This window comes from Nerophis ophidion, linkage group LG13, assembly GCF_033978795.1.
Source record: "Nerophis ophidion isolate RoL-2023_Sa linkage group LG13, RoL_Noph_v1.0, whole genome shotgun sequence".
In the NCBI taxonomy this organism is placed as follows: domain Eukaryota; kingdom Metazoa; phylum Chordata; class Actinopteri; order Syngnathiformes; family Syngnathidae; genus Nerophis; species Nerophis ophidion.
In genome coordinates, this window is record NC_084623.1 from 25312545 (window position 1) to 25339236 (window position 26692).

General features: G+C 38.7%; 1 protein-coding gene across 1 annotated transcript in view; it reads right to left on the reverse strand.

Annotated features, from left to right (window-relative positions):
• The window catches only part of clasp1a (cytoplasmic linker associated protein 1a), a 154604-nt gene that overhangs the window by 13628 nt on the left and 114284 nt on the right, over window positions 1-26692 (reverse strand). The window contains 14 exon segments of the mRNA XM_061918624.1: window positions 2198-2444; window positions 3743-3890; window positions 6490-6615; window positions 7551-7657; window positions 7762-7911; window positions 12469-12612; window positions 12674-12752; window positions 12827-12990; window positions 13076-13078; window positions 13205-13268; window positions 14685-14929; window positions 18388-18491; window positions 20484-20543; window positions 22941-23045. Coding sequence (XP_061774608.1) covers window positions 2198-2444; window positions 3743-3890; window positions 6490-6615; window positions 7551-7657; window positions 7762-7911; window positions 12469-12612; window positions 12674-12752; window positions 12827-12990; window positions 13076-13078; window positions 13205-13268; window positions 14685-14929; window positions 18388-18491; window positions 20484-20543; window positions 22941-23045 — 1746 coding nt within the window.

Genomic DNA, 26692 nt, shown 5'->3' on the forward strand with positions numbered 1-26692 from the left:
TGCTTAGATTGAGTGCAGTTGTTTAGCTGCTAGCTCCTGGTAACCTACAGCCTACCATGTTTAGGTTTTGTGAATGACGACTAAAATACAAGGAAGGATCAACCTTGTGGCTTATTGGAGGACATTTAGATGTTAACTGGTTGTCCTGCTTTGCACAAGTAAACACGCTGCACGACTGCTCTTATCGGACAATTTACATGCAAATTGAAACAATCTACATTGTGCACCAATTTAGGATTTAATCAATTTAAAATAGCACTTTTTAACATTTAAGTAATACAGTACATCAAACGTCCTCAATGTTATACAGTACATCAAAACGTCCTCAAATGACTTCTACTTACTTCTATAGAGTCTTTCCAGAATTTACTAAGCTATTTTTGTGATTGTTGGGGCCTAAAATGCCAGAATTTGCAGCAATTTTTTCATAAAGTTGCGATGTTTTGAGGTTGTTTTTTTCAAAAACTTTTAATCAACTTGTTAATTTATGATTTATACTTTTTTCAGCAAAAAATTTAAACAAATACTGTATTTATGTTTTACACATTTTATACCACACATACTTAAAAGTAGACACTAGAGGGCAGTAAAAGCACAAACTCAGAGCTCATTATAAAATGACTATACTGTTTTAAAGACACTAGATGGCAGTAAAAGCACATACTCAGAGCTCATTATAAAATTATTATACTATTTTAATACATTATAACTAATAACATTGATTATAATTATAGATATAAATACCACCAAAGGCTTCCTTATTGCCCGCTGTCTGCTCTGTTTTACACAAGTTGCAGACAATCTCTGTGTATATTTTACACTTGATAAGTGTTTGTCCATCTTAAACAGACATTTACCTCCGTACATTAAAGGCCTACTGAAACCCACTACTACCCACCACGCAGTCTGATAGTTTATACATCAATGATGAAATATTAAAATTACAACAGATGCCAATACGGCCTTTTTAGTTTACGAAATTACAATTTTAAATTTCCCGGGAGTTTCGTCTTCGAAACGTCTTGTAATGATGACGTGTACCCAAGACGTCACGGGTTTTTAGGCAGTATGAGCGCTGCGCACACACACAGCTAAAAGTCGTCTGCTTTAACGGCATAGGTATACAGTATTTTGGACATCTGTGTTGCTGAATCTTTTGCAATTTGTTCAATTAATATTGGAGAAGTCTTTCATCCTCGCTCAAATTAATGGGGAAATTGTCGTTTTCTCGGCCCGAATAGCACTTTTTGTTGGTGGCTCCCATTAAAAACAATGTGAATATGTGAGGAGCCATCACACGGGTGACGTCATGGTCTGCGACTTCCGGTAGAGGCAGGGCATTTCTCTTAGCACCGAAAGTTGCAAACTTTATCGTGGATGTTCTCTACTAAATCCTTTCAGCAGAAATATGGCAATACCACGAAATGATCAAGTATGACACATAGAATGGACCTGCTATCCCCGTTTAAATAAGAAAATCTAATTTCAGTAGGCCTTTAAGAGTATTTGCGAACTGTTGAGAGCCATCTATAGCTCATATTTTTTGGGTAAATGAAATATCCATCCATCCATTTTCTACCGCTTATTCCCTTTCGGGGTCGTGGGGGGCGCTGGCGCCTATCTCAGCTACAATCGGGATAATGAATGATTATCATCACATTTCTCTTTGTTAGGTCAGTATTGCAAATGAAAATATGTTCTTATTGGTCTTATCTTGAATAAATAAATGTTATATAAATATATAAATACATGTAAAATAGTGAGTAAATATTTAGATAATACATTAACAAGTAGACATGGAAAGTACGGGAGGTCTAACTTATGCTGGAGGAGTACAATTGTGCCGTTTGATCAGCAAAGACTTGATAGTTTATATTGTCACATGTTCGTGCTTCTTTTACACAGGAAACAAACGTAAGTTTTCACGACACCGTTGACGTGCGAGTTTGAGCGCTTGATTGATTTGATTGATGAAAATGTTGATGATTAGTCAGAATCTGCAGGGAAGTTGTGGGCTTTTGATACATTTGCAAGGGTGTGCATAATTTGCAAAGGATTGTTGAATTTGCTTTAATTGGCACGATTGACATTGTGAATTTCTGGAAGGACTGATCATGACTATTGAAATATCACAGCACGGGCAACAGTAGGTATGGTTTTACATTATGAATGAAAATAATTAATCTCATGGACTCACAGTCACGGAACTGTTCCACGTCGTCATCAAACACTGCCTCCTTAAGGGCGCTCTTGTCGTAGGTGCAGATGGTTTCTCCGTGGCCGTAAGGAGCAAATTCCCGACTCCTGGGCCCGGAAAATGAGCGTGGTGATGGTGTGTTGAGCAACGATGTCTTGTTGTCCAAAGCAGTGCGACCCACTTCCTGTGCATCTGATCCCGGGCGAACATCAGAAGCAGGACTAGACGATATTCCTTCTCTCCCAGCCTAGAACACAACACTTGACGCTTCATGTCTACAAACTTTGCTTCTTCAGAGCTTTTAATGGATGACAGCTTGTGGCTGTGTCACCTTGACAACGCGCCTGCTCACAATGATATTATGTTTTTGTTTACTGATTAGACACAATAAATATTTCCTGTCCCTTACTTGAAGTGAACCGTGAAGGGAATGGGTATGCCTCCGTATTAGTTGTTTCATGAAGTTCGGTTGTTTTATGAACTTATTATGAGTCTACTGAAAACGTGACCAAATCTGCTGGGTCAAAAGTATACATACAGCAATGTTAATATTTGGTTACATGTCCCTGACCGAGTTTCACTGCAATATGGTGCTTTTGGTAGCCATCCACAAGCTTCTGGAAAGCTTCTGGTTGAGTTTTTGACCATTCCTCTTGACAATAATTGGTGCAGTTAAGCTAAATTTGTTGGTTCTCTGACATGGACTTGTGTCTTCAACATTGTCCACACGTTTAAGTCAGGACTTTGGGAAGGCCACTTTAAATCCCTAATTCTAGCCTGAATTAGATTCTGATTCTGATTAGCCATTCCTTTACCACTTTTGATGTGTGTTGGGGCTCATTGTCCTGTTGGAACACCAAACTGCGCCCCAGACCTAACCTCCAAGCTGATGACTTTAGGTTGTCCTGAAGAATTTGGAGGTAATCCTCCTTTTTCTTTGTCCCATTGACTCTCTGTTAAGCACCAGTTCAGTTGGCAGCAAAACCGGCTCAGAGCATGATACTACCACCACCATGCTTGATGGTTGGAATGGTGTTCCTGGGATTAAAGCCCTCAACTTTTCTCCTTCAAACATATTGTTGGGGATTGTGGCCAAACAGGTCAGTTTTTGTTTCATCTGACATCACATGGACACAGATAAGACTTTCTGGAGGAGAGTTCTGTGGTCAGATGAAAAAAACATTGGAGGTTGGCCCAGAGGTTGGGTCTTGGGCGCAGTTGGGTGTTGCAACAGGACAATGACGCCAAACACAAGTCAAATGGCATGGTGTTCCTGGGATTAACGGCCTCACCTTTTCTCCTCCAAACATATTGCTGGGTATTGTGGCCAAACAGCTAAATTGTTGTTTCATCCAACCACATAACTTTTCTCCAGAAGGTCTAATCTTTGTCTGTGTGTGTGTATATATATATATATATATATATATATATATATATACATACATATATATATATATATATATATATATATACATACATACATACATACACGCACTTTACATGCAGTCGGCTAGACCCCTGGTCTAAGTAAACATCATAACTCACCGCATCATCTCGCTTGCCCTCTCGTCTGATAGACTCATTCAGATCTTCTTGGCTGCGGTAGCTGAAGCTCTGGATGGCCTCTGTGACGCCACGCAGGGAACTGTAGATATCCTCCGAGTTCATGTTCTCAGTGTCGTACTCCATCATGCTAACGCGCAAAAATATACACAAAGATATACACAGTGTCTCTTTGATCCTAAGACTAACAGTTACGTACGTATAGCACAGCTTTAAAGGCCTACTGAAACCCACTACTACCGACCACGCAGTCTGATAGTTTATATATCAATGATGAAATCTCAACATTGCAACACACGCCAGTACAGCCGTTTTAGTTTACTAAATTGCAATTTTAAATTTCCCGCGAGGTATCTTGTTGAAAACATCGCGGGATGATGACGCGTGACGTCTCGGGTTGTAGCGGACATTTTTTTCCAGCCCGATCAAAGCAATAAGTAGTCTGCTTTAATCGCGTAATTACACAGTATTCTGGACATCTGTGTTGCTGAATCTTTTGCAATTTGTTCAATTAATAATGGAGAACTCAAAGTAGAAAGATGGAAGTGGGAAGCGGTGTATTGCAGCTGCCTTTAGCATCACAAACACAGCCGGTGTTTCCTTGTTTAAAATTCCAGAACGTGAAGCTTTACTATGGAACAGAGCAGTCAAGCGAACATGGATCGCGACCACATGTCAACCGGCAGGTTTCGGTGCGAAAATTGTGCTAATAAGTCGGCTCTTACCATAGACATCAGTGGAGCTTGTGTCCTGCTGCAGCTGCGTGGCCACACCCCTCCGACTTTCAGGTACTATATAATTTCACTAAAACACTAGTAACACAATAGGCAGATAAGGGATTTTCCAGAATTATCCTAGTAAATGTGTCTAATATCTGAATCTCTTTCACTGCCCTCGCGTTTTTTTTTTTTCCCTAGTCCTTCACTCTCATTGTCCTCATCCACGAATATTTTATCCTCGCTCAAGTTAATGGGAAAATTATCGCAATCTCGGTCCGAATCGCTCTAGCTGCTGGTGGCTATGATTGTAAACAATGTGAAGATGTGAGGAGACCTACAACCCGTGACGTCACGCGCACATCGTCTGCTACTTTCGGTACCGGGAAGGCTTTTTTATTAGCGACCAAAAGTTGCAAACTTTATTGTCGATGTTCTCTACTAAATCCTTTCAGCAAAAATATGGCAATATCGCAAAATGATCAAGTATGACACATAGAATGGACCTGCTGTCCCCGTTTAAATAAGAAAATCTCATTTCAGTATGCCTTTAAAACATCGTACTTCAGTGCAGGCAGAGTGAAAAATTGCTTATTTAGTGAGTTGACCTCCTTACAAAAAAAATGAATATAAAATATAATAGTATGTATGTAAAAATTATATACCAGTATTTAATTTATTGACTGGAATCAAATATTTTGTTTCAGTACAAAAGGTGATTCACAAAACATTTACAAAGCATTTCTGGCAAACATATCAGAACAATCAGAGATTCTTATATTTGAGGAACTTGTAGTGTCTTGTAGTTATGGTACTTGTAGTTATTGTATTACACAAAGTACTGTACTTGTAGTGTATTGCGGTTGTATTACTTGTAGTTGTAGTACTTGTAGTAGTGTACGGTACTAGTTGTTTCTTGTGTAATAAACCTGTCGTACCTTTGGTTTTTCGTAGTTGTAGTACTTGCAGTATTTTAAGAGAAAGAAAGTAAAATATTTTTGTCACAAAGAAGTAACATGTACGAGAGAGAGAGAAACAGTTGCATTGTAGTGAAGATGGCTGTTATTGGCTCCTTTACAGAGGTTCACAGTGGAAGGGAAGACTGGCCAAGTTACATCGAAAGAGTTTAATTATACTGCACTACCAGTGACATAAGTGAAGAAAAGAAAATGAGTGTGTTGTTCAGTGTGATGGGACCTAAAACATATGGGCTGCTCCGTAGCTGATTAAACCCTGAGTAGCCAGCCAATGAGACATGCAGGCAAATTGTGGACATTTAGCAACAACACTTGAATCCAAGGCGCCTGGTCATTGCTGAGAGGTTCGACTTCCACAAATGAAATCAAGGAAAAATTTTTAAAAATTGCTGAATACTGTGCTAAATTGCACAAATTGTCAGAGCACTGTCACAAGAACATGTGTTTTTTATTTTGGGGGGGATTTTTTCAACATTTGGTCTTGCTGTTGAAATAAGATGACACTAAAAATGATGTACTGTCCATACCTTTGTAAGGGGGAAAACATAAAAATTCTAACATTTTCACCACTGTGTTTACGTGTGGTATATTAGGTTTTTCCAGATAGAATACTTAATACATGTAACATTAAAAATTATGTATGTTACCACATAAACCAATGTTATAGTTCTGTCTCCTTCAGTGGTTATTACAAATATACCATCAGCAAGAAACCAAGAGGCTGAAACTTAAGACAAGGAAGGGGAAGATTGGATTAGGGCTTGATCTTAAATTGTAGTTAAACTGCAATTTAAGTATTAAGGAAGGCAACACTGTTTTATATATCTCTCTGCCATGGTTTTGATGGCTTTTTGGCTCGTTTTAAAATTTTTGGGACTTACAAAGATTACAACTACACAAAAACAGGTACCATTGGGTAAAAAGGTTAATTTTGCATAACAGGGCCCCTTTAAATTGTAGTAAAAATGCATTTAATTAGGACATGGTCTTAAATTGCAGTAAAAATGCATATTTCAAGCTCATCCCACATAATTACCTGGGTGAGGGAGCTCTACGCAGGACCCTGAAAGAAGGAGCAGCAGGGTTGGAGTTAGGCGGAGGAAGAGGAGTAAGGGCGGGGGGTTGCTTTGCCAGTCCGTCGACACCCCAACCCCATAACCGACTGTTGGCACAGCGCGGCCGGGAGGGAAGGACGGACAGACGGGCGAGAGAATGAAGGATGGAACAAAAAGAGAACAGTGCAAGACAAGACAAGGAGGGAAGAAAGAGAAACCACTGAAGTGTACACATGAACACATTGTAGGTAACTTGTTTAGTACTACAGTAGATACTAGTGATAAGTAAATGACGCCTCAGTGAGTGTACGGCAAATTCACTACCTGCATTGATATTTCTCTGATACTTTAGGAAACAATGATCCCACATGTCGAAATGTTTCCTTTCTCTTAGTTTCATTTAGATCAATGATGGCGACGAAAACCGATGTCAAACTCAACAGACCACTTTTAACGCTTTTTCAGTACGAGCTTAAATTTCAAAGAAGGGCTTCCTGATAAAAACAGTTTGCCGCTCCACAGTCAGATGACATCAGTTGTATCAATCCTGTTTTTTTTTTCTTTAATTGACACAGACATCAGGGCATCCAGGGACGCAGTATCACTTTGTCAGCATCGTTAGTTGGACCCATCACTAATACATAGACTACACATCAACACAACATTGTTATAGTTAACAATATGAAACACTAATAGTAGTGCATTATCAATCCAGCAAATAAGCGTGCCTTACACTCACTGACGCGTCATCTACCTACTAATTAGCTACAACGCAAAGCTGTTTTGTTCAGTTAGCTTAGCCTATCGTGACGTACATTGAAATGCTTGTAGCATCTCTAAAGTACGAACAAGAAACCAAAGTGAGCGCCATCTTTAAACTTTGTGTATGCGATCCTGGCTAAACAGGTAGGACCCCGCTGCTTAAAGTGTAAGAACACTCTCTTAAACTGAAAACTAGGAGAAGCTTCACATATTCTTGTTACAATGAAACTGCATCTGTATCGCTCATTCACACATCAGATAACTGACGGCGGTTGGTTACCTTGGCGAAAGTCCTCCATGTGAGCAGTTAGTTGGAGAGGTGAGTGGGCTACTTCTACTCGGCGTGTGGCGAGGTGGCGTGCGACCAATCGTGTTACTTGGAGACCCCTAAAAGACAAAAAGCACATTTTCAGTGTTCTTAAAGGTGAACTAGTGCAGTATTATGTTAGTATACAAAGTTAGTATATATTTAAACCTCTACAGTAACTTACAACGCTGCTGCTGCCGTTATTTGAGTTCTTTAGGTGGTTGTGCAGTAATTTGGTGGCACCGTCCTGGAAGGTCTTGGGCAGTGCTCCCAGCAGCATGGTGAACTCTGGCGTGTTGAGCTCAAACAAGGCAATCAGCACCACCTGGGCAGCCTGAAGGCAAGGACCAGTTTTTAGAAAACACTTTTAACGAGGAATCACCTTATAAAGGAGTTACTCATGAGGAGTTACCCTTGTTGCGCAGTTCCAAAGAGGCTTGATCCAAAAGGTAAAAAAATACATGAAAACAAACACAAGCCCCTGCAACCAGCAGCCACAACAGCAGCGCCATTTTGAGAAAAAAAATCTTTATTTGCATCATAAATTAAATGTTTTTGAAGATTGACAGTAATATATCAGTCCCCCAAGAATCTCGTGGGCCTTTTTGGAGAGACCTGAATTTGAAAAAAATCTTCCCAAAATGGCAGAGTTGGAAGAGCAGGTTTTATTTAGGCGTTTTCTGCAATAACATTGTGTAAAAAAGGTCAATTTGCAATTTTTGCTGACAAAAAAATTATTATTTAATAAATATATAATGAACAAAAAGACTGAGAAAAGCATCTTACCAACATGGTACACAAAAATGTGCAGAACAGGCTTTATTCAGCAAATTACACATGTATTACTGCAATGAAAAAACTAATCATGATATCTCAGCCTTTACATGAAAAAAATGTTGTAACTGTACCAGTTAGAAATTATTTATGCTGGAGACAAGTACACTATACAAATAATCTCACTCTTCCTTTATGCTGGCTTCTATAAGCAGCAGAATATTTAGCTTCAGAAGTATAAGGTTGTAAATCCTCTTTATTGTCTGTTACCAAGTTTGCAATGATTAGAAAACACACTCGTTTTTGATTAGGAAGTAAAAACACATATGTTGTCAGAAGTCAGACGTGCACTGCTATGGAAAGAAACCAGTCCAGGAAATTATTAAAATTATCCAAATACGTTATAATATTTAACATATTAGATATTGTTATGAAGGTGTCTGTGACTACATTATATATATACTTGCAGTGTATAATGTACATATTAAATATTGTTATGAACGTGTTGATTACTACATTATATATATACTTGCAATGTGTATATTGTACATTTTACATATTGTTATGAAAGTGTCTACTACTACATTACATATACACTTACAGTGTGTATATAAAACATATTACATAGTGTTATGAATGTGTCTGTTACTACATTATATATCTATATATATATATATATGTATATATACACTTGCAGTGTGTATATACAACATATTACATATTGTTATTAAGGTGTCTGTTACAACATTAAATATATACTTGCAGTGTGTATATAAAACATATTACATATTGTTATGAAGGTGTCTGTTACTACATTACATATATACTTGCAATGTGTATATAAATGTTAGGGCTAGGGAGTTTTGAAGTTGTTTTAAAGGGCTTTGAGGGCTACAACGGTGACTCCCATTAGCCGCATCTTTAAAGCATCTTTGAAATATATTTTTAAAAAAAAGACATTTGTGTTTTTGTCTCATTGTTAACAATACGCAAAATTATAAAAAGTGCCGTTTTCCTTTAAAAATACTGCAAAAATTAGTATGATTACAGTATTTGAATGTAATGTGCTTGTTCAATTACAGTACATGTGTTTTTTTTTTACCAAGCCTTTAATCATTTTTTCTTATAATACCACAATAATATCGTACCGTGGCCTTAATACCGTGACAAATTGTACCGGGAGATTTTGATATTGTTATATCCCTAATAGTTTGTAAAGCCAACACCGCCAAAGGCTGTCTATTGATGGTATTGTGTTTTATAGTCTGATGTCTGCTCTTTCATCCACAAGTTGCAGACATCGTGCACAAAGGTTGACATTTTTGTAATAGGCTAAAGGTTTTAAATGTTGTATGTTCATGCCAATGTTTTAAGTTAAATTTTTGGCACATGAAAACCACTCTGCAGACACACAGACTGTTCGTGCGAGAGAAACACAGCAAGAGTGGATTTTGGGCCCTGTTTCAACAACATCAACCACTTTCACTCTTCTGTCATTGCAATGAATGACGCACAGGGGCGCCATTGACTCCCATCATGCAATTATTTTTTAAAAAATGTTTATTGTTTTTTATTTATTTTTTTTAACCAAGGCACTTAAATCTATATCTGCAGCCTAACGAAAAAAATACATGTTTTATTTGATGTATTTGATTGTATATAATGAAATAAATAAAAACATCTATTTGCCCTTCAAGGCTGCTGAACACAAGAATCAGGTTTCGAAACACATCCGTACGGTTTGAAAATAAATATTTTATTTCTGAAAAACACTTGTTTTGCATGCAATTTTCTTATTTGACAGTGTTATTAAAATAACGATAACAAAATATGAAAACCAGTGTAACCGTGAGAGCGGGCACGAACATAACTGCTATAAAGAAAGTTGACGGAAGTGACGTAGGCTTTGCGCATGCGTGGACAGATCAGGTCTTCCAGAACCAGTCATGGAGTGACAAGCCCAAAGTACAGTATAATATCGACTTGGGTGAAAAAAAACAGACAAAAATAAAATAACTACTGTTCATACAACAATATCTAGTACTAATTGTTCATTATTTTTTCCACTGGCCTCTCTGCACACACGCGTACATTTTGGCGCAGTTTTGACGACATAGTACATATGAGCATGGCTGACTTTAAAACCACAGAAACTACTAGAAGCTCCCCTACAAGGAGAATAAAACCAAAAATCAAACGGGAAGTCAACTAGCATCATCTGACAAACTGTGGTCATCCTTTACTGTATTTGTTGCAGATTGTTAATGTGGAAGAGACAAACAGAACAATGCAGTTAGTTGGTGCTAACATAACATCCATGCAGTGCTGTGCAAATAAACCTGACTTGGTCTCAAGCTCTGGAGGTTAATGAAGAGAGGCAAGCCTTTCTCATCGTTTCATTCCTTGTGGCATCAAAACACACGTTTGGTTAGTCAACAATGCACAGACAAAGTCTCACGGCAATTTTTTTTTGTTTTGTTTTGAGTGTTTGTTTTTTTTACATACAAGTGTGTACCTAAAATCTGGACACATGCCAAAATGCATGTATTACACAGCTATTTTTAAATAACTGTGTAAATATATATTTACAATATATTTGTATAAATGTATATATATATAATTGTATGTATATATATATATATATATATATATACATACACACACAAATATACATATACAGTAAATACACATACATATGTATGTATATATATATATAAATACATATATTATTTTTATATCCAATATATTAATGAATAATGTATGTTACTATTATCATGTTAATCTGCTATTCATTAATGAATTACAATGAAAATGATGTTATTATTTTAATAAAATTACAGTAATTGTATGTCCAGACTTTTGGGACACTCTGTATATAAGATAGAGCGTCGTACAGTTTCACGCAATGTTGAAGATGGTGGTTAGGCGCACGGCAGGCGAGGCATTTGTCTACCTGCTTACACCTTTCATCCAGGTTGCCCTCAATGGACAGCAGAGCTGCAGTACTGACCACGCCATCTAGTTCCTCACTCACCCACTTATTTAAGGTCTGGGGAACAGTGGCAAGGCAGAATGGGCGTTACAGGAAGACACTGTAATATTATTCATATTGTAGCAATGCTTCATGAAGGCAATGCAATGTACATCATCTTCCCTCCAAATTTAAAAACGCACACAGCCACTGTATAAAATGCAGAATATTTTGTTTGTTTCTACGCGCCACCGACAGACACCCCACTGCTCTCAGTATGTGCAGAGGAGCAATCACATTAATGAGAGCTTAAGTTTGTGTATTATTTTGCGAGTCATGCACTTGAACAAGTGCACTCCAAATACAACTAAAGGTCCATCCATCCATTTTCATCCATACCGCTTGTCCCTTTCGGGGTCACAGGGGGTGCTGGAGCCTATCTCAGCTGCATTCGGGCGGAAGGCAAGGTACACCCTGGACATGTCGCCACCTCATCGTGAGTGATCAAAATGCAATAATATAATGTGTGAATTTTCGGTGAATCGATCATTATAATGTGTTATTGAGCGACTATTTGTGGCGATATAAATTTATCTATGGGGCCGCCAACAAATTAAGGTATGGGAATTTCTGTATCAGCATTTTAATTATCAACCCAATTTACACACACGCTATTCATGTGCACATGACACCGTCGTCTAATTTGCATAGATGCTGTTAGAAACCCTAAGTGACCAAAAACAAATGCTTACAAACACTGTACATATGAACTTCTACACACAGTCCCATTATAAGCATTATGAGCAACTATTTGCAGTTATCCAATTGTATCCATGGCGGGCCGCCAAGAATAAATAATCATAGGAAGAACTGTAAAAACGTTATCACCCCAATTCGCACACACGCGTACATACACACACACACTGTACAAGTGTGCATCCCATTTGTAAAGTAGAGATCACATTACAGTCAGCTATGTTGCGCACATGCTTATGCTTGTGTTTGTGTAGATTATAGTTAAACTGCGCCTCCAAAGCTGCAAACCAAGGGAAACATTGATTTTGCTCCAATCCTGAATATGAAGTACCGACAAATGAATAGTGGTCTGTGTTGTGACACCAGTATCTCCACAGAGCGCGAAGTTACCTTCCTGACATCAGAGCTTTTGGGTTCAGTGGTCCAGGTGATGATGCGAGAGACGGCCAGGCGAGTCTCGCTGGAGTTGACAAAATCTGTCGGGTCCATTTGCCGCGCCAAAGACTCAATGTACTTCAAAATGGCCACCTTCACCTACAGAGACATCATCATCGGTAGCTCCACGAGGGGCATCAAATATGTCTTTTTACAATACCTTCAGGTTTGGGGTCTGTGTCTGATCCACAATGAACCTCATTAAAATATTAAACTGCTGGTCAAACGGGAAAGACTCTCTGAAAAATGAAAAGCCTTGAAGTGAAATGTGGACTTCTATACGATGAAGATGAGTATTATACTGTATTAGGACCTTGTGATGTCCAAAGCTTTTTGGACTTTGGCCTGCACTGAACCAAGCAGGTCTGCACCCATCTTTTTCAGCAGCTGGGTGAGCAGGACAAACAGCCAGTCCTGCAGGTCCTCTCGGTGCACCGTGATGAAATCCACAAGAGTCTCCAGGAACATGCTGAACACCTGAAACATGGTATGGAGGAACGCATGGCACAATATTGATTAAACGGAACAGAATATTCCTGTATATAATAGTGAGGACACTTACTCTCTGTTACCAAATCCACAGCACAGCAGCCCGTGCAACAAGAGACATTTTATTACATTACATGAATTAATTACATGACCTTTAAAATTAGAACCAACACACATTGGTAATGTAATTCATATTTTGTACCTTGCTGTGTGGATCTGCAAACATTCTTGTGAAAATTTCACAAAGTCTCTTCAGCTCCACTCGACTGCATGACACAAAACAACAAAAACATTGTCAAAAATAAAATAGTATTTTATATATATATATATATATATATATATATATATATATATATATATATATATATATTGTATACGGTGGGGAAAATAAGTATTTGACGCTACATGTCATGTTAATCAAAAACTGTACATTGTCTAAAGGGCCATACCAATCCAATCCATCCTTAACTTCAAGACAGCATTAGTCCATTACAGGTAGATAATAAATAGATCAGTGTTTGACTAATTTCATTTGGCTTTTCTAACATTCCACATAACAAAACAATACATGTATACAGTGGAACCTCAATTTACCAACCCCTCTAGTTAGAAACTTTTCAATTCACGAAATTATAGATGGAGCTAATTATGCATCTGCGTGCACACCATGTCTCTGTGTTTGAACACTTCATTCAGTCATGCCTGCCAGACAAAACGCAGGATGAGTCATTTTATCAGACACGGTCCTTCCACTCATTTTCTGCACAGGAGACTTCATCATCACTTGTCCACGCTTCAGTGTGTGCCTTTTGTGTGATTTTTCCCTTTTTGACAAGTTTTGTCCATTTTGATAACAATACAAGTCCCAAAAAGTCAACAGACCAGTGTGGGAAAAAGGAACAAATACCTGTAGAGTTAAAAAAAAAAAAACTATTTGTGAGGAGTACTGTACATTAACTCTGCTAGCAAGTAGGATGACGAATTGCCAAACATGCTGCGCATTACAGAAAACTATAATTGGGAAGAGAACATACTTTTCTGAAAAAATATGCCATAGCAGACTTAATTCAGAAGTATTGTACCTCTCATAGAAGCAAAAGAGCACACACCCAGCTCCGTGTGGGTGTGTTTTATTTTTTAAATGTTCATTGTTGTAGCACTATGGTTGTTAAAGTTAAGGAGTATTGTGATTTTGTGAGGGCACCATAGTGGCTTCTGTGTGTGCACGTGTTGCCAAAGCAGCGCATAGTGCAGCTTGGGTTTTTAGGCTTGATAATAAATGGAAAGTTGATCCATCAGCCTCTTGTTATGTTTGATATACAGTACTGTATGGCACTTTATTTTGTGTTCAAAGTGTACAAACTTTCACAAGAATATGGGCTTTTTTCGAGGCTGGAACCCATTCTTTATATTTACATTGTTTCTTACGGGGACCTCCGCTTCGCTATACAAACTTTTCGATTTACGAACTCTGTTGAAGAACCAATTAAGTTTGTAAATCAAGGTTGCACTGTATATGATTCCTGCTGATGTCATATCAGATCAATATCGGTATCGGTCAATACTCCTGGTTCCAACATCGGTATCATATCGAGACACCCCAAAAAAGTATGGAGTATTGATGTTTATTTACAAAAAAAACTTCTGGTGTTAATCATGAAAACGGACTCTTGCAAGCCCACCTCAATATTCTTTGACCCTTGAGCAGATTCTGAAGTCCCAGAAGACCCTCCTTTCGTTCGGACCAATTGGAACTGGCACAGTGGTTAAGAACCTCCGCCACGTCCTCAGTCTGGCGAAGGTAATGTGGGATGACGCCGTTTCTTGAGCCATAAGAGCGCTCTGAGCAGGCACTTGATGCGTCGCTGTTGGCGTCATCATCAGAGTACATTCCTGGTGATTCGTACCGCCGCCTCATTGGCTTCCTCTGCAAGTCAATAAAAGGAGATGTTGAAAATGACACTGTACATTGTTTCTCCCGCCAACAACTTGAGTTAATGTAATTTAAGTTTTTATACGTCAATCACAACCAACAATTTTTTGAAGCAGTGCTTTTTCTACTATATGTTTATTGCTACAGTGCATCCGGAAAGTATGCACAGCGGTTTACTTTTTCCACATTTTGTTATGTTACAGCCTTACTACTACTTTTTTCTTCAAGATTCTACACATAATACTCAAAGATGACGATGTAAGAAGTTATTTTTGAAACAATTTTGCAAATGTATTAAGAATAAAAAAAACATGTATATAAGTATTCACATCATTTACTCAATACATTTTTTGATGCATCTTTGGCAGAAATTACAGCCTCATGTCTTTTTGAATACGACGCTGCAAGCTTGGCACACCCATCTTTGGGCAGTTTCACCCATTTCTATTTGCATCACCTCTTAAGTTCTATCAGGTTGTATGACAAGCGATGGTTTTCATTGAGGATATCTCTGAACATTGTTGCATTCATCTTTCCCTCTCTCCTGATTAGTCTCCCAGTTCCTAGTGCTGAAAAACATCCCCACAGAATGATGCTCCCACCACCATGCTTCACTGTAGGGATGGTAATGGCCTGGTGATGAGCTGTGCCTGGTTTCCTCTAAACATGATGAGTGGCTTTCACACAAAATAGTTTGATCCTCGTCTCATCAGACCAGATAATAACATTTATTATGGTCTGAGCCTTTCAGGTACATTTTGGCAAACTTTTTTAGTAAGGAAAGACTTCCATTTGGCCACTATACCATATACCGGTGTAAGCATGATAGGCGGATTGCTGCACGGATGGTTGTCATTCTGGTAGGTTTATAGTTATAGTATTTTGATCATGCATTCAATTATATCATGATACATCACAATTTCAACTTTATCTTTTCAACATGTATGAAAAGGAGTAGGGAGAAGCAGACCTCATTTTCCATTACATAGTAATTGCACTTTTGTTCACTCCCTGGTCTCAATTTGTTTCCGATATACTCCATTAAAAATCTAATAAAAAAAATAAATAGTGAAGTAATTTGTATTTCATATAGTGAGATGAGTAAGATAATCAATAAATTCAAAGTGTTTATCATATATCTTGTTCTTTGTACTTTGTAAACATTTTGAGTTTGAACAGTTTCTTAAACTGGATCACATCAGTACACTGTTTGATTTCTTTACTAGATCTATTCCATAATTTAATTCCACATACTGATACACTTAATGTTTTAAGTGTTGTACGTGCATACAAGCATTTTAAGTTACATTTTTCACTGAGGTTGTATTCTCCTCTTTTGTTGAGAATAATTGTTGAATGTTCTTGGGTAGTAACAGGTTACAGTTTGCTTTATGCTTAATTTTGGCAGTTTGCAAATTCACTATATAGTTGAATTTCAGTCATTTTGATTCAATTAATAAAGGGTTTGAATTTTCTCGATATTTAAAGTTAAAGTACCAATGATTGTCACACACACACTAGGTGTGGCGAAATTATTCTCTGCATTTGACCCATGACCCTTGATCACCCCCTGGGAGGTAAAGGGAGCAGTGGGCAGCAGTGGTGCCGCGCCCGGGAATCATTTTAGTTTGCAAATTCACTATACAGTTGAATTTCAGTAATTTTGATTCAATTAATAAAGGGTTTGAATGTTCTCGATATCCGACATTATGTATTATTCTTTGTACTTTGTAAACATTCTGAGTTTGAACAGTTTCTTAAACTGGATCATATCAGTACAGTGTTTGATTTCTTTACTTGATCCATTCCATCATTTAATTCCACATACTGGTATACTTATTGTTTTAAGTGTTGTACATGCATACAAGCATTTTAAGTCACATTTTTCTCTGAGGTTGTATTCTCCTCTTTTGTTGAGAATAATTGTTGTATCTTCTTGGGTAACAGTTAGCTTTGTGCTTAATTTTGGCAGTTTGCAAATTCACTATATAGTTGAATTTCAGTCATTTTGATTCAATTAATGAAGGGTTTGAATGTTCTCGATATCTGACATTATGTAGTATTCGAACTGACCTCTTTTGTACCACAATTAGTGACTGATTCATACTTTTGTAGTTATTTCCCCATATTTCTGCACAATAACTAGATTTTAACATAAATTATTACACCGAAAAATTTGATTTAATTTCCTCTTTCAATCTCTATTGAAAGAGGTTCTCCTGTCGCCACAACGAATTGCTGTAGATCTAACAGAGTGACCATCGGGTTCCTGGTCACCTACCTGACTAGACTAAGATAAATGCAGCAATGTACAAAGATATTATAAATGAAGAACTTGCCATCCAATCTGATAGAGCATGAGAGGCGCTGCAAAGACGAATGGGCGAAATTGCCCATATGATTTTTTAATACATCTGCAAAATTAAAAAAAAAAAAAAACCATTTTCTCATTGTCATTTTGGGGTTTTTAGTGTAGAGTTTTGAAGACAAATGTGGATTAATTCCATTTTGGAATAAGGCTTTAACATAACAAAATGTGGATAAAGTAATTGTGTGTACAGCGCATAAGCACTGCACACACTTTTTTTTTTGTCCAACTCAAAAATGCAAAATAGGTTTAGGAGCACAAGCGGATGAGCAGGATTTAACTACAAACACAATACAGCAGGGAAACATTCAAACAAACAAGCAAATGTTAAGCTATAAAATAGTAAAAATAAGAAGTTAACAGCAGTAAGATGTGAATGGGACAAAATGTAGAACATTAAGGCAATGGAGCACAGACACAAACAGTGCGTGGAAGCAAACAAGCATTACAAAAAAAGCTGTACAGTAGTAAATATTTCTAAGCTTAATTGTGTAGCATGATGCAAATGTGGAATTGCAGATACAGTGGTACATTGTTTTTGTACGCCCTACTTCATTTTCCTTGAACATTCCACAAAAGAATTATCCGTTCATCGGCGTCTTCGCCAACAAGGGTGTTTAAATAAGGTGAAAGTGATGTTATTTTAAATTTTTGATTCATCTTTTATATGCATTTCAGATTATTTTCTGCATGTAAAACTACAATCATTCTCTATAAAGTCTTCCTATCTTTGGGTATCTGGAACAGATTAATTAGATTAACGTGACTTCTTACGGAACAAACTGCATCAGTTTCCGTAAGATTCGGTTTTTGCCTGAACTTTTGGAACGTGCAGTATTACTGACAAAAACAAAGACACCACTGTATACTGTGTCATCCACCAACTACCTTATTCCTGGAGTCTCCTAACAGCTGAAAATGTCAACAATGAAGAAGAGAGAAAAAAGATTTAAATTGGAACAGAATAACAAACCACAGTCCTGACAAATCAGAAGAGGATGTAAAAACCGACTCTAATGTTATTATCACTGAAGTATGTTTTATATTATGTCGGTTAGCAGTAAAATCACGTATTTTTACTCACCAGAGCATCAGCAACTGCGGCTTCCACCTCAGTTCCAGTGTTAAGGACCCTCATTGCATTTACTGACGCTGAGATTCTTGCTTGGTGGATCAACCCATAGCGATCTAGGTACAAAAAACACGTAAATAAAATGATACATGTGACATGAGTACATGACGACTTACCTGATTGTAAAAAGAACATGAATAGTCATTCATATACAGGGTGGGCCAAAAGTAGATATAGACTTGAAACATACACTTGACTTATCACAATGACATTATTAAATAGTTGAATCAGTCAAATGCTAGAAAAATCTCAAACCTTTGCGACACAAATTTACATCTCAATTTTAGTTAACGCTTCTGAGATGCTTTTAATTGCTCCACTGTGAGAGTTTTTCCTCATGAATATACAAAAGAAGTGCAATGGTGTTTAGTGAGGTGAACATTCTATGCAGTCATGTGGTCTAAGCCAACGCTGGTGGTATCAATTACATCGCAACGATATTTGATGGATCAATTGGCACACATGCAATAGCTTCTTAGTTTTCACTGTAAATTTCTATAGGAGCAGATACAGGTTGTCAACATTTTATGTTTAATTTCACTTCACTTGTGCTTTGTTTGATGCACTGCCATCAAAAGAGAATGCCTCACGCGTGGGAGACACCATGAAGGGCAAAAAGGAAGGGACGCACCAATCGATCAGCCACTGAGTACTGTTGGCAGGTTGTCATAATAAAAGTACCTGTTTGGCTAGGGCGGATTAATGCCTCTTAATGCCGTTTACAAAATTAAATTAAATCTGGCTGATACCTTATTTATTTTTTGTATCTCGGCTGACAAGGGGCAGCTGGCCGCTAATTGTGTATGTTCAATACATGTGGGGCCGCTCCCCATTGCTAATAATTGTAACCTCCATTGCAAAAAATGTAGGTTTATACTTTTGATTGGTATCGGTCGATCTCATTAACAGATGAATGGTATGGAAATTGTCAGCATAAAACCCTGAACATCACTAAAAATTGTAAAAGTAATGTTGTCTTCCCTCAGTGCATGTATGCACGATTACGTAATAATTCGCCATCCGCGTATCACGACTTCTCTTTTGTTACAAGAGCGTATGTAATTTTAGGAGAATATTTTCTAACCTTGGGCAGCATGACCTGTACATGAGATTTCACCTCATATAAAGTATATTATGTTCAAGGACATAACAATAAATGTGCTTTGTGTTTTCTAACTTTGCAAATACACACACACATTATATCTCATTTTAATACCAGAAGACGACCTACCAGGAATGAGATGAAAGGAGAAAGTTACTTTTCGGTTTTGATCTCGGCCACGGCAGAGCTGCAAGTTGGACAAAAGCATATGTGGAGAGCGACCATTTTAGAGATTACAGCGGACCAGCGCTCGGTCACTCTGTATTGCTATTGTTTGTACTTATTATTTTTTATCGAATAAATTGTTATTTTTTAATTTTTGTCACCTCTCATTATTTTAGACAGCCTTAAAATTAAGTAATCTTGGTGGACTCTTCCATCCTAAAGGGAGGGTCTCAATAGTAACCGTGAAATGTCGTAACATGAGGACCACCTGTATTTCTTTTTCTTGCAGAACTGTGCTCTAAACTAAAAAAACAAAAACAAATAACAAGTCCCACAATTTTATCCACCTCGTCTGCTTGTTTAAATACTTACTGTACTTTTGAGCTGCCCTGTGTAATAGATGTGAATTACAATTCCCCAAATCCCTTTTTTTTTAAATGACACATTTTTAACAAAGGTGCCATGCAAAATGATAAGGAAAAGCAAGCATCTACACTGATTTACCAAGGGAGCGCCAACAAAGCACTGAAGAGGAAACAAGATCAATTTGCTTTAAATGGAAAGAACTGATCGGCGTGTGAAGACCAACAAAAATGGAGAATGTTGCATATTCACCAGACAATTCAAATGATAACATAATGTGAAAAAAAACTATGTAAGCAAGTCAACAGACTAATTAAGAACACACAAGATGCATTTTTAATGATCAGAACAATTGTGGTAGCATGCAGGTACAACAGACAAGATGAATGCGAGGTAGGTATGACATCATGCAGGTCACCTGACTGGCCATTGGGGTCGGCTGTGAGAGCACTGGTTGAACGGGAGTGACGTCGAGAGGCTGCAAGACGTCCAACATCCACGCCCCATTATTATCACACACACTTTTTTTAATGTCTTACACATTTACTTTATGCTTTCCATATTTCTTTTTATTTTAGCAAATTATCTTAACCCATAAGAATCTATGTCAAATCAAATAATGGTGGATACAACACATAGAATACATAAGTGATGTTATTTATAAAACTAATTAATGTGAAACATAGTGATATTATAAAATTGTTACATTATTTATGATTAATGTATTATTTTTTGAAAACAAGTCAATGTGACAATCTTTTGATATAATGGTTTAACTGACAAATTTGCATAATTGGACATGGGACATTTGCAAAAAGTGAGTAAATAACATGAAAAGCAAGACAAATAGGTTTAGAAATACACATTAACCCGAAACCAACGATAACTTTTTAAAATTTTTTTTACTTATGATATAATACCGATATTGGAGCCTTGCGTATTGGCCGATACTGTTATTGGTCTGATACGATATCGGCAGGAATCATACATCATTTTATCACTTATTAGTGTGGAATGTAAGTAAAGTTTGGATAAAGTGAAATTTGTTAAAAACAGAACACTGGTAGGTATGAAAAACACCAACCTATTTATTATTAACTGTCTGTAATGGACTCATGCTGTTTTTAGGATGAAGTGGATTAGTAATTGTTTTTGGCGTCATCTAGTGGCTACAATAATTAATCCAGTTAAGCTCATGAGTCATGACGCAGTAAATTGAATTACGAGGACACTTTTGTTACTGGATTTATCTAATATAGTTCTGCCTTGGAAACTTTGTATGGCTAAGTAATATGCAACTATATCTATTTGATACTAGTTTATATGAACAAAATTGCTGTTTTAGACTTCCAATTAAGGACATTTATCATATACACATGTTTAGCTTACCATGTTTACCTTTTTGTAAATGACCTGACTAAAATACAAGAAAAGACCTACCATGTGTACTTATTGGAGGACATTTAGACGTTAATGTGGCTGCCAAGTTAGTGATCATGTCGGACTGCAGCTGGTACATTCTTTTTACCGTTTGGAGTTATTTATTGAAATGGACCAATACAAAAAAAAATGGCAAAGCCCAAACAAAAAGGGGGATTGTCGATTTTTAGTGACTGTAGAAAACATTTCTCAACAAATGCAGACGCTAAGATCATCAGTTTAAAAAAGTGTATGCAAGTATGAATTATTTGGATGTGTCCATATTGTATATAACAGGGGTGGGTGAGAAGGATCGATTCTTAGATGCACAATGATTGGGACGTGGATTATAATGAATTGATGGAAGAATGTCCAAATATGTAATATTTAAATATGTTAAATAAAGTAATGCAGATCTAGCACGGATACACACGAAGGGAGGAACAGCCATGTTAACTTCAAGGCTACCATACATGTGAAGTAGTGAAACGAGTAAAGAATAAAATGCCTTCTATAATACATTCTACAAAACAGCAGAGAGTAACGAGCTAAGAGGATTCAATTAGCTAGTATATTAATAAGTCAGAAGAGAAAATAATATCCACGCAGTGCGACAGCTTTGTTGATATGAATGAGCAATAGATGTAATAGACATTAATGACCAGCCCGCTTACTGGGAGCTATGGTTTTAGAAAAGGAACAAAAATTAAAACAAGGTTACTTGCTCACCAAATAAGATGCAGATTTAATCAAACATCTGGTGTGTAATACTTACAGAATAACCACTTTGTTGAAGTCAACAAAAGGAAAAACTGGCACACTCAACATAATGGCAATTACTACTTCCTGACAACGACAATACACTGTAGTCTGTACACTACTGCAATCTTATGTCTTGAAATAGCAATTGTATGCAAAGTATACTATATAACACTTGCAAATGATACTCAGAAGTGTATTAAAAGCAAGACATAACAACTGGATGGCACATTATCATCAGTCACTCTTAAACGTAAATTTTGAATAAAATGATTTTATTCTGAAAAAATTTGCATTTATTAACACACGAACACAGACAATAGTACCGAAATTTGACTGCATTCACTAACAGTATTGATTCCCAGGTATTGGAAATTGGTACCGTATCCATTCCAATTTGAAAGGTACCCATCCCTAGTTCAAAGTCATATCTACCATTATGGAAACTTAGACTTTAATGTTATTTAAGTTTCTAGATTTCTGTGTATTGTTTTTTTTTGTTTTAGTTATGTCTGATAAACCCATATACTTTATAGTTTTGTATTTTTTTTCTAATAAACTATGTTTTCATGATGAGTGTACATGAACTTGTCTTGAATAGTATTTGACGTCAATGTGAGGACTTTTGGGACAAGGTGTGCTGAAGCAGCATGTCCTCAAGTCATGTCATGTCAGGATGACACAATCAGGTACTCACCCAGAGGAGTGAAGCCTCGGGCAGGGCTGGTGTCACGGCTGCTCTCGCGACTAGTATCACGACTGCAACCCTGACTCATGCTGGGACGGGGAATGCGGCTCCGGGCTAGCGTGCAGTAGGGAAGAGCAGCAGGCAGAATAGCGTTTTTAGCACACAGCCTGGCTGCGAGGACAACACAGTTAGATAGACTTGTCAGTGTGCATCCATGTTAGAGGGGCGGAGACAGCAGACAAGAGTAGGAGAAGAACATTTTAGACAGAATGCAAAACAAACAGGTTTCTGTGATGGTCTGTATAGTACTCCTGCTGGCACTGCTAACATGAGGCAGTTCAGTATTAAATGATAAATGGGTTGTACTTGTATAGCGCTTTTCTACCTTCAAAGTAATCAAAGCGCTTTGACACTACTTCCACATTTACCCATTCACACACACATTCACACACTGATGGAGGGAGCTGCCATGCAAGGCGCTAACCAGCACCCATCAGGAGCAAGGGTGAAGTGTCTTGCTCAGGAAACAACGGACGTGACGAGGTTAGTACTAGGTGGGGATTGAACCAGGGACCCTGGGGTTGCGCACGGCCACTCTTCCACTGCGCCACGTCGTCCCCAGTTCAAGCGTTGTCCTGTGATAAATTTTGTACATGTAAGATGCTAAATAATTTATTAATCTGTTTATGTAATTGATTTTTTTAAATTAATGAAGTGAAGTGAATTATATTTCTATAGCACATTTCCCTAGTGACTCAAAGTGCTTTTACATTGCAATGGAAGCATTACAAGACTGCTTCCAAACCACAGACTGGAACATGTTCAAGGAAGCCGCCATGGATAATCATCACACATATGTGGAGGAGTATGCAGAGTCTGTGTCCGCATACATTCAGAAGTGCATGGAGGATATCAGTGTGATCAAGAACATCCCCACACGGGCCAACGAGAAACCCTGGATGAACAGTGAGGTACGTGCAATGCTGAAGGCTCGGAACAAGACTTTCAAATCTGGCGACATGGTGACATTAAAATCAGTCAGAGCTAACCTGAACTGTGCCATTAAGGTTGCAAAGCGTGCTCACAGTCAGAAAGTGCAGGACTTCTTCGAGAACCCCACGAACACTAGATGAATGTGGCAAGGCATACAGGTCTTTACGGACTATAAAGCTGCCCCCTGTCCCTGTGACAACAGTATCAGCTTCCTAAATGACCTTAACAGCTACTTTGCAAGGTTAGAGGCACTTAAAGGCCTACTGAAATGAGATTTTCTTATTTAAAGGGGATAGCAGGTCCATTCTATGTGTCATACTTGATCATTTCGCGATATTGCCATATTTTTGCTGAAAGGATTTAGTAGAGAACATCGACGATAAAGTTCGCAACTTTTGGTCGCTAATAAAAAAGCCTTGCCTGTACCGGAAGTAGCAGACGATGTGCACATGACGTCACGGGTTGTGGAGCTCCTCACATTGTTTACAATCATGGCCACCAGCAGCAAGAGCGATTCGGACCGAGAAAGCGACGATTTCCTCAATAATTTGAGCGAGGATGAAAGATTTGTGGATGAGGATAGTGAGAGTAAAGGACTAGAAGAAAAAAAAAAGGCGAGGGCAGTGGGAGGGATTCAGATGTTATTAGACACATTTACGATGATAATTCTGGAAAATCCCTTATCTGCTTATTGTTATACTAGTGTTTTAGTGAGATTATATGGTACCTGAAAGTCAGAGGGGTGTGGCCACGGGTGTGGTGACCACCAGTGTCTCCCGTGGGAGGAGGAAAGAGAGTCCGCAGCTGCAGGAAGACGCAAGCTCCGCTCATGTCTACGGTAAGAGCCGACTTATTACCACAATTTTCTCACCGAAACCTGCCGGTTGACATGTGGTCAGGAACCATGTTCGCTTGACCACTCTGTTCCATAGTAAAGGTTCCCCTTCGGGAATGTAAACAAGGAAACACCGGCTGGGTTTGTGTTGCTAAAGGCAGCTGCAATACACCGCTTCCCACCTACATCTTTCTTCTTTGATGTCTCCATTATTAATTGAACAAATTGCAAAAGATTCAGCAACACAGATGTCCAGAATACTGTGTAATTATGTGATTAAAGCAGACGACTTATAGCTTGGATTGGGCTGGAAGAACCTGTCCACTACAACCGGTGACGTCACGCGCACGCGTCATCATACGCATCATCATTCCGCGACGTTTTCAACAGCATACTTCGCGGGAAATTTAAAATTGCAATTTAAACTGGCCGTATTGGCATGTGTTGCAATGTTAATATTTCATCATTGATATATAAACTATCAGACTGCGTGGTCGGTAGTAGTGGGTTTCAGTAGGCCTTTAACACCACTCCGGCGAGAAAATCCATCCCTCGCCCTGATGAGGAGTTGCTCAACCTGGACACAGCGGATGTCCTGAAAACCCTGAGGAGAGTGAACCCCCAGAAAGCACCGGGACCTGATGACATTCCGGGCAAGGTGCTTAAGGGATGTGCAGACCAGCTGGCTGGGGTTCTCACAGACATCTTCAACATCTCGCTGACCCAGGCTGTGGTACCATCAAGTTTTAAGACGGCCACAATCATTCCTGTGCCTAAAAAACCACAATCTCCTCCCTCAATGATTATCGCCACGTTGCACTCACCCCCATCATGATGAAGTGCTTCGAGAGGCTGGTAAAGGAATACATTGTCTCCAGACTTCCCCCCACATTCGGCCCATACCAGTTAGCTTATCGCCCAAACCGCTCCACAGAGGACGCCATCTCCTCTGCACTCCACCTGAGCTTAGAACATCTGGAAGGAAAGGATACACACTTGCGGATGTTGTTTCTGGACTTCAGCTCAGCATTCAACACCATCATCCCGCAGCATTTGTTGAGCAAACTGGCCCCCCTTGGATTCAGTACCCCCCTATGCAACTGGCTGCTTGACTTCCTCACAGACAGACCCCAATCTGTGAGAGTGGGCAACAACACCTCCAGTGCCATCTCACTGAGCACCGGCTCCCCCCAGGGCTGCGCCCTGAGTCCGCTGCTATTCACATTGAGGACCCATGACTGCTGCTCCAGGTCCACTACTAACCACATTGTGAAGTATGCGGACGACACGACAGTAGTGGGCCTCATTCGTGACAATAACGACATGGACTACAGGGAGGAGGTGAAACATCTGGTTGACTGGTGCAGAACCAACAACCTGGTCCTGAATGTCGACAAGACCAAGGAGATCATTGTTGACTCCAGGAAACACCAGTCCAGCCACGCTCCACTCTTCATCAACGGCACAGCGGTAGGCAGCACCCAGTTCCTGGGGGTGCAGATCACTGACAATATAACCTGGTCCCTACACACCGGAGCTCTTGTAAAAAGAGCTCAGCCGGGCATGCACTTTTTGCGTCGAATTAAAAGAGCACAGCTCCCTCCTCCCATTCTCACCACATTCTACAGAGGCACTATATAGAGCCTGCTGACCAACAGCATCTCTGTCTGGACTGGAGCCAACAATGCCTCAGACTGGAAGTCTCTCCAGAGGGTGGTGAGGACGGCGGGAAAGATTATCAGGACTCCTCTTCCTCCTATCCAGGAGATCGCAAAAAGCCGCTGCCTGACCAGGGCTCAGAAAATCTGCAAAGACTCCTCCCACCCCCACCAATGACTGTTTTTTCACTGCTGGACTCTAGGAAGAGGTTCCGCAGCCTCGGTAGCAGAACCTCCAGGTTCTGTAACAGCTTCTTCCCTCAGGCCATAAGACT